This window comes from Caloenas nicobarica, chromosome 29, assembly GCF_036013445.1.
Source record: "Caloenas nicobarica isolate bCalNic1 chromosome 29, bCalNic1.hap1, whole genome shotgun sequence".
In the NCBI taxonomy this organism is placed as follows: domain Eukaryota; kingdom Metazoa; phylum Chordata; class Aves; order Columbiformes; family Columbidae; genus Caloenas; species Caloenas nicobarica.
In genome coordinates, this window is record NC_088273.1 from 701,585 (window position 1) to 710,773 (window position 9,189).

The 9,189-nt window shown below is 57.0% G+C and overlaps 1 protein-coding gene across 1 annotated transcript in view; it reads right to left on the bottom strand.

Annotated features, from left to right (window-relative positions):
- The window catches only part of LOC135999737 (lysine-specific demethylase 5C-like), a 31,179-nt gene extending 24,551 nt beyond the window's left edge, over window positions 1-6,628 (bottom strand). Inside the window, 9 exon segments of the mRNA XM_065653295.1 lie at window positions 91-275; window positions 2,935-3,058; window positions 3,139-3,273; window positions 3,372-3,542; window positions 3,628-3,750; window positions 3,881-3,949; window positions 3,951-3,959; window positions 5,920-6,005; window positions 6,008-6,628. Of these exon segments, the coding sequence (XP_065509367.1) occupies window positions 91-275; window positions 2,935-3,058; window positions 3,139-3,273; window positions 3,372-3,542; window positions 3,628-3,750; window positions 3,881-3,949; window positions 3,951-3,959; window positions 5,920-6,005; window positions 6,008-6,509 (1,404 nt within the window). The 5' untranslated portion in view covers window positions 6,510-6,628.
- Window positions 6,629-9,189: the final 2,561 nt, after the last annotated feature.

Below are 9,189 nucleotides of genomic sequence, written 5' to 3' on the forward strand. Positions count from 1 at the left end.
TTTGGCCTCGATACAAGACTCTACACCCGCCCTTGTTCTATTTGATCACATCTAGGCCTCGACGAGACCGTCCCATCCACCACAACGTACGAATTGGCTGTTGCTGTGGCTGCGGCGCAGGCGCATGGTCATTTTGGTGCAGGGCTCGGGGCTGTGCCGAAGTTCGTCCTTCCCGTCCGGGTAGCCGCGGGGAGACGGCGGCTCCGCTTTGGGCTCCGCGCCCGGCGGCTCCTCCTTCACCACCACCGTGGGGGGAAACTCGGGGCTCTCCTTGTCTGGTGTGGGGGGGGGGGGTTGGCAAAAACACGCGTTAGAAACTAATCCGGGGGGGTTAGAAACAAAAGTTGGGGGGCAGAAACAAATTTGGGGCGTCAGAAACGAAGTCGCGGGGTGTTGACACGAAATTCAAGGGGTCAGAAACTAATTCGGGGGGTCAGGAAGAAATTCGGGGGGTTCGACACAAAATTCAGGGGGTCAGAAATTAATTTGGGGGGTCAGAAACTAATTTGGGGGTTCGACACAAAATTCAGGGGGTCAGAAACTAATTTGGGGGTTCGACACAAAATTCAAGGGGTCAGAAACTAATTTGGGGGGTCAGAAACCAATTCAGGGGGTTCGACACAAAATTCAGGGGGTCAGAAATTAATTTGGGGGGTCAGAAACTAATTCGGGGGGTTCGACACGAAATTCAGGGGCTCAGAAACTAATTTGGGGGTTCAACACGAAATTCAAGGGGTCAGAAATTAATTTGGGGGGTCAGAAACCAATTCAGGGGATTCGACACAAAATTCAGGGGGCCAGAAATTAATTTGGGGGGTCAGAAACCAATTTGGGGGGTTTGAGACAAAATTCAGGGGGTCAGAAACTAATTCGGGGGTTCGAGACAAAATTCAGGGGGTCAGAAACTAATTCGGGGGTTCGACACAAAATTCAGGGGGTCAGAAACTAATTCGGGGGTTCGACACGAAATTCAAGGAGTCAGAAATTAATTTGGGGGGTCGGAAACCAATTCGGGGGGTTTGACACAAAATTCAGGGGGCCAGACATTAATTTGGGGGGTCAGAAACCAATTTGGGGGGTTCGACACAAAATTCAGGGGGTCAGAAACTAATTCGGGGGGTTCGACACAAAATTCAGGGGGTCAGAAACTAATTTGGGGGTTCGACACGAAATTCAAGGGGTCAGAAACCAATTCAGGGGGTTCGACACAAAATTCAAGGGGTCAGAAATTAATTTGGGGGGTCAGAAACCAATTCGGGGGGTTTGAGACAAAATTCAGGGGGCCAGAAACTAATTCGGGGGTGAGAAATTAATTTGGGGTGTCAGAAACTAATTTGGGGGTTCGAGACAAAATTCAAGGAGTCAGAAACTAATTTGGGGGGTCAGAAACCAATTCAGGGGATTCGACACAAAATTCAGGGGGCCAGAAATTAATTTGGGGGGTCAGAAACTAATTTGGGGGTTCGACACAAAATTCAGGGGGTCAGAAACCAATTCAGGGGGTTCGACACGAAATTCAAGGGGTCAGAAATTAATTTGGGGGGTCGGAAACCAATTCGGGGGGTTTGAGACAAAATTCAGGGGGCCAGAAACTAATTCGGGGGGTTCGACACAAAATTCAGGGGGTCAGAAACTAATTTTGGGGTTCGACACGAAATTCAAGGGGTCAGAAACCAATTCAGGGGGTTCAACACAAAATTCAGTGGGTCAGAAATTAATTTGGGGGGTCAGAAACCAATTCGGGGGGTTTGGCACCAAATTCAGGGGCTCAGAAACTAATTTGGGGGTTCGACACGAAATTCAAGGGGTCAGAAACCAATTCAGGGGGTTCGACACAAAATTCAGGGGGTCAGAAACTAATTCGGGGGGTCGGAAAGTAATTCAGGGGGTTTGGCACAAAATTCAAGGGGTCAGAAATTAATTTGGGGTGTCAGAAACTAATTTGGGGGGTTCGAGACAAAATTCAGGGGGTCAGCAACTAATTCAGGGGATCAGAAATTAATTTGGGGGGGTCAGAAACCAATTCGGAGCATTCGACACAAACTTCGGGGGGTCAGAAACTAGTTTGGGGCGTCGGAAACTAATTCAGGGGGTCAGAAACTAATTCGGGGGGTTCGACACAAAATTCAGGGGGTCACAAACTAATTTGCGGGGTCGGAAACTAATTCGGGGCGCTTGACACAAAATTTGGGGGGTTCAACACAAAATTCGGGGGGTCAGAAACCACACTCAGGGGGTTCGACACAAAATTCAGGGGCTTATGAAAGAATTAAGAGGAGTTATCTAAGATTTTGGGAGCGTATCAAAAAGAAATTGGGACATTAGAAACAAAATTCAGGACATTAGAAACTAATTCGGGCGGCTGGAAATTAATTCAGGGGGTCGGAAACTAATTCGGGGGGTTAATGAAGAATTAAAAGGGGTTTATCCAAGAATCCAGGGGGTTACAAAGGAATTTAGGCGCTTATCAAATAATTTGGGGGGGTTATCAAATAATTGGGGGGGGTAGAAAAGGATTAAGGGGCTGATTGAAGAATTAAGGGGTTTGAAAAGAATTCAGGCGGTTATCAAAAAATAATTTGATGGGTTCTCAAATGATTTGGGGCTCTATCAAGGAATTCAGGAGGTTATCAAATAATTCAGGCGGCTACCAAATAATTGAGGGAGTTATCAAAAGAATCAAGAGCGTTATCAAATAATTCCGGTGGTTCTCAAAGAATCGAGAGAGCTATTAAAGAATTTGGGGGGGCCAACAAAAAATTGGGGGGCTTCCAAAAGAATTAAAGCAGCTTAAGAAAGAATTTGGAGAGTTGAAAACTGATTAAAAGCAGATTAGAAATAGCTCAGGCGGTTATCGAAGAATTCGGCCGGTTTCTTCAAGAATTTTGAAATGCGGGGGGGTCAAACCTCCCCCAAAACGCCCCCTTTTTGTACCTTTTTTCCGCAGCGTCTTGTCTTTGGCCACCAAACCCAAGCCCAACATCTTGGGGCCGGCGCCGTAAATCTGCAGCTTCTTCAACTCGGGGTTCTTCTCGATATCTTCCTCGGTCGGCTCCGGCTGCGAGAAAACACCGTCAAAGGGGGCGCAATTTCAAAATTGGGGGGTTTTTTTTTTTGAATTTTCGGGGGGTTTTTCACCTCTTGCTGCAAGCGCTTGGCGCGCCGGCCGTAGCTGTTGAACTTGGAGGGCTGGACCGACTGGCGCAGCGGGATGCTGTGGGGTTTGTACTCGCGATCCTTCTCCTCGCTCTCCAGCGGCCGCGTGTTGCACTGCTAAAAAAGTTCCCCCGAAACCCCCTGAGCGCGGCGGAAAACGCCTTTTTTTTTTTTGGGGGGGTGGTTTTTGCCCCCGAATCCCCGCGGTTTCTCACCACCAGGTTGGCCCCCGACTGGTACATCTCGTAGGGGTAGATGATGCGCTCGTAGTGGGCGCGCAGGAGCGAGCCGATGTTCTTCCCCGAGGGGTACGCCAGGCGTTGGGCCACGCGCGCCCAGCGCCGGTCCTTGCAAATGGCTTCGTACCCCCCCTCCTCCATCACCACCTACGCAAAAACCCGCAAAAATCCATAAAAATATAATAACACCCCCCCCCCCAAAAAAATTCTCAACACCCCCCCGCCCGCGGACCTTGCTGAGGCTGTAGAGGTCGAGGATGCGCCGCTCGACGTTGGGGATTTTGAGGGAGGAACCTTGGATTTCCCAAAACTTGGCGATCTGGTCCAAGTAGTTCAGCTTCACCCGCGTCTGTGCCTGCAGGGGGGGGTAAAAAAAGGGGGGTTAAAAAAAAAAAGGGAGAGGGGATTAAAAAAAAAGGGGGGGTGGGTTAGCGCACCCCGAAATTATCCCGGGGGGGTATAAGGGGGGGGAAACGGGGACTGACCTCCAGCTCGTTGAGGCGTTGGATGCGGGGGGTGAACCTGAAGTTATCGACTTCCACGGCAAAGGGGGGGTTGCCAGTCCTGGGGGGGGGGGTTAAGAGGGATGTGTGTGTCCCCCCCAATCTGCACATTGTGGGGGGGAGCACCCAAATTGTGTAACCCCCCCCCAACACACACACCCCCCCCCCGCGCGTTGTCGGCGCCGGTGACGTGGGGATGGACCCTCCCCCGGAAGCTTCGTGTGTGTGTGTGTGTCCCCCCCACAATACGGGACGGGGCGGGGGGGGAGCGGATTGAGCGGATCAGCCCGCGCAGCCCCCCCCCCCCCAAAATAAAAACAAACCCGGAGCCGCCCCCCCCGCCACCCCAAACTGCGAGAAGGGACAAAAGGAGCCCCCGGGTGGGGACGCGGCTGCCCCCCCCCCCCCGAACAGGAAACGTGGGGCGCGAGGCGGGGGGGGAAGCTCATTATTTTTGGGGATCCCCCCCCCCGTGTGTGTGCGAGCCGGGGACCCCCCCAGGCCCAGCCGGGTCCCTGCGCCCCCCCCCGCCGCTCGCCAGACAAAGGCCGGGCGCTGGCAGCCATATTGGCCACTGGTGTTGGTGGGGGGGGGGGGGGTCACACACACCCCCCCACCCCAAACCCCCCCAGTTATTTCGGGTGAGCGCCCCACACCCAGCACAAGGCAGGGGGGGGAGGGATCTTGTGTGTCCCCCCCCAATCTGAACTGTAACCCCCCCCCAAATCCAGCCCCAGTGGGACCCCCCATGGGAACATTTACCCCACTTTGGGGGGTATTTACCCCCCCCCAGTGGGTACAAACCCTCTTTTCTCATCTATTTACCCCCCCGTGGGTTACTTATCCCCCCCCCGGTTTATTTACCCCCCCCATAGCAGCATTGGGGGGTATTTACCTATTTACCCCCCCCCGAGTATTTACACCCAGGAGTGGGGGCATTGGGGGGGGGGGAATTACCCCCCCCAATTAAGATTATACCCCCCCAAAGTATATTATACCCCCCTAAATTAAATGACACCCCCCCCAAGAACAATTAACCCCCCTAAAGGGAATTATTTACCACTGGGGTAAATAACCCCCCTAAATGGGACGTTACCCCAGGGGGAGACAACCCCCCCCAAATAGATTATTGCCCCCCGGGGCGGGGGACACAATTAATTCCCCTAAATTAAGTGACAACCCCCCCCCACCCAGGGTGGGAGTAACTTTCTGGGGGGGGGTGGGAGGCAATTAAACCCCTTAAATGAGGAGTTATGGGGGAGGAAATAAACCCCTTAAATGGAGAATTATTGGGGGGGGGGGGAAATTAAACCCCTTAAGTAGGAAGTTTGGGGGGACACAATTGAAACTCTTAAATGAGGAGTTGGGGGGGGGGGGGAATAAACCCCTTAAATTATGAGTTATTGGGGGGGGCGGAATTTAACCTCTTAAATGGGGAGTTGGGGGGGGGGCAATTAAACCCTTAAATGGGGAGTTATGGGGTGGGGGGGAATAAACCCCTTAAATTATGAGTTATTGGGGCTGGGGGGGCAATTAAACCCCTTAAATGGGGAGTTGGGGGGGGGCAATTAAACCCCTTAAATAGGGAATTATGGGAGAATAAACCCCTTAAATGGGGAGTTATGGGGTGGGGGGGGATAAACCCTTAAATTATAAGTTATGGGGGGGGGGGGGCAATTAAACCCCTTAAATGGGGAGTTATGGGGTGGGGGGGGATAAACCCTTAAATTATAAGTTATGGGGGGGGGGGGGCAATTAAACCCCTTAAATGGGAGTTATGGGGTGGGGGGGAATAAACCCCTTAAATTATGAGTTACTGGGGGGGGGGGGGCAATTAAACCCCTTAAATGGGGAGTTAATTGGGGGGGGCGAAGGCAATTAAACCCCTAAATCAGATCATACCCCTCCCGGGTTGGGACCTGGCCCATAACAACCCCCACCCCAGTTTTGGGTTGTTTTTTTTTTTTGGGGGGGGGAGGGGGGTGTCCCCCAAATCCCCCCCCCCCCCCCCCAATACTCACGGCGGGGGGTCGGATCTTGCAGATGCCGCTTTTCTCGGCGATCGGCCGGATCTTGGCGATGTAACCCAGCGGGTCGCTGAATTCCGCCAACTGGGCTCGAAAACGGGGCACTCGGGGGGGGGTAAGAAGTCCTCGGGGGGGGGCTCCAGTTCCGCCAGCCACGGCGACCCCCCCCTATAAACTCCCCCCCCGTGGCGGGGGGGGGACACCCCCCCGCGGGGTTTCCCCCCCGTTTCGAGCACCCCCAAAAGGTCTCCGGGGTTTGTCCTCCGGGCGCCCCCCCCGTTCCTCGGGGGTTTTGCGGGGGCTCCGCTCTTCACCCGGGGGGGGGCGGCTGCTCCCGGGCCTTTCCCGCTTTTCCCCCGCGGTTCCCCAGCGTTTTTAAAGGGTCGGGGGGGGGCCGGGGGTTTGTCCTCCGCCGTGGTTTTAAGGGGGGGCGCCGAACGAGCCCCGTCCCCGCCGTCCCCCCCCGCCTTGGCCTCCTCGTCCCCGTCCGGCCGCGGGGAGGGGGCGCCCCAAGGCGGGGACCCCCCCCCACCCGGGGCGGGCCCCCACTCGGCCCAAGCGCGTTGCTGCCCCCCCTCTTCCATCCTCCCCACCGCCGGGAGGGGGGGGGGGGAGGGGGGGGGTTCACCTCAGCAAACCCGCCGGGAACCCCCTCAGGGGGCCATGGAGGCCCCGCGCCGCCCCCTCACAGGCCCCCCCCCCCACTTCCCTAAACCGCAGGGGAAAAAAAAAAAATAAACACCACCCACCCCCCCCCCCCTTTCTCCCCGCGGTGACTCCGCCAACCGACTCTCCCGCTCCCTCTCTCGCCGCGCTCAGCGGCCCCGCGATCCGCCCGCCTTAAGGCCGAGGCCTCCCCGTTCGCCCCGGCCGGGCCGCCGCCGCCATCTTGGGTTCCCTCCTCCTCCTCCTCCTCTCCCCGCCCCGCCCCGCGCGCACGCACGCACTGCGCAGGCGCGGGCGCGCACGCCGCCGCGGGAGGTGCTGCGGCTCCCCTCACGGCGCCGTCTCCTTCCGCCGCGGGAGGGGATGGGGCGCTGAGGGCGGCGGCGCAACCGGCTGCGAGAGCGCGAAAACGGAGAAGGGGAGACGTGGGGGGGACACACACACACAACCCCCCGCGACGTGCGCGGCACCCCGCCGCCAACGCGAGGCGGCGCGGCGGGAGGAGCGAAGAAGGAAATAGTCCGGAGGCTCCGCCCCGCGCCGCCGCGGCGGAGGGATCCTCGCGGTTGGGTCAGGCGGCGGAGCCGGAGCTTCTTGTGCACGTTTGATGCGGCGCAGCGCGCATGCGCAGCCGCCCGCCCCACAACGCGGGGTGGAGGGGGCGGAGCGCATGCGGTTTGGCCACGCCCATCTCCCCGCCCATAAGGGGCGTGGCTACGGGGAGCTCCGCCCCCGCCGCGCCGTCGCAGCCGCGCCTGTAGCTGCACCTATAGCCCCGAGCGCCCTATAGCGGCCCCTATAGCCCCCAGCCCCACGCAGCCCCAGCCCCCTGGAGCCCCCAGGCTCCCCGTTATGGCCCCTGGAGCCCCCAGGCCCCTATAGCTCGCCAGCTCCTACAGCCCCAGCGTCCCTATAGCCGCTTAACCTATATCCCAAGGGGTCCTATAGCCCCAAGGCCCCTATAGCTCTAAGGCCCTGTAGTGTCCTTGGATTCTATAGAGCCGCGACCCTATACCCATATAACCCCAAGGCCCCTATAGCCCTATAAGATCCTGACTTGGCAGCCCCAGAACTGTATATCCCTATAGGCCCAGGGTCTCTATAGCCCCAGAGCCCCTATAGCCCCCCCCATCTCCCTGTGACCCTTAAACCCCCCCCCGGCCCACAGCCCCTATAGCCCCTATAGGTGAGTCGTTCCGCCCCCCCCCCCCCCAAAAAAAAAAGGGGCGCGGGCGGGTGACACGCCAAGAGCCGGCCGGTCCCTTTATGAAGCATCATATATACAGTCTCTTATATACATTAAGGGCGCATGCGGGCCCGGACGCCTGGGTCCCCTCCTCGGGGGTGGAGGGGGCTTCGTCCCGGACGCCTGGGTCCCCTCCCCAGGGTGGAAGGGGGGGAGGGTTTGTCCCGGACAGCCTGGGTCCCGCGCGTATCCCGCTGGGTAAGCCCGTGGAGGGGACCCAGGCGTCCGGGGGGTCGGGGAGGGGGGGTCACGGGGGGGGGGGGTTAAAGTGCCATGTGACATTCAGCCTGAGCCGGGGGGGGGGGCGGGGGGGGCAAACTCGACGCCGGACCCTTGGGATGGGGGGGGGGGGGACACACACTGGGGGGACCCAGGCGTCCGGGTGCCCCTGCCCCCCCCCCCCCCCCCAACCCGGGGGAGCGCGAGCAGCCAATCGCGAGCCACGTGCAGGGATTTGGGGGGGAGAAGGGGAAAAGGGGAAAAGGGGGAAAGGGGAAAAGGGGAAAAGGAAAAAAAGGGGGAAAGAGGGAAAAGAGAGGAAAGAGGGGAAAAAGGGGAAAAAGGGGAAAAGAGGGGAAAAGAGGGAAAAAGGGGGAAAAGGGGGAAAAGGGGGGAAAAGGGGAAAAGGGAAAAAAGGGGGAAAAGGGGAAAAAGGGGAAAAAGGGGAAAAAGGGAAAAGAGAGAAAAGAGGGGAAAAAGGGGAAAAGAGGGGAAAAAGGGAAAAAGGGGAAAAAAGGGAAAAAGGAGAAAAGGGGAAAAGGGGGAAAAAGGGAAAAAGGGAAAAGAGGGGAAAAGGGGCAAAAGAGGAAAAGGGAAAAAGGGAAAAAGGAAAAAAGGAAAAAAGGGGAAAAAGGGAAAATGGAAAAAAGGGGAAAAGGGAAAAAGGGGAAAAAGGGAAAATGGAAAAAAGGGGAAAAGGGAAAAAGGGGAAAGGAGAAAAGGGAAAAAAGGGAAGAGGGAAAAAGGAAAAAGGAAAAAAGGGAAAAAGGAAAAAAGGGGAAAAGGGAAAAAAGCAAAAAGGGAAAAAGGGAAAAAGGAAAAGGAAAAAAGGGAAAAAGGGGAAAAAGGAAAAAGGGAAAAAGGGGAAAAGGGGAAAAGGGGAAAAGGAGAAAAGGGAAAAGGGAAAAGGAAAAAGGGAAAAAGGGAAAAAGGGAAAAAGGGAGAAGGGAGAAGGAACAGAGGGAGGGGGTGTTTACAAAGATCCCCGTCGCTGCCGTGAGTTGTGCCGGTTCTCCGCGGGGGGGGTGGGGGGGGCCCGGCCCGGTCAGACGACGGTGCTGGATGCGGTTCCGGCTTTGGCGGGGGGGGGCGCTCGGGGCCAGGGGGGAGGCCGGGGCCGGCGGGGAGTGCGG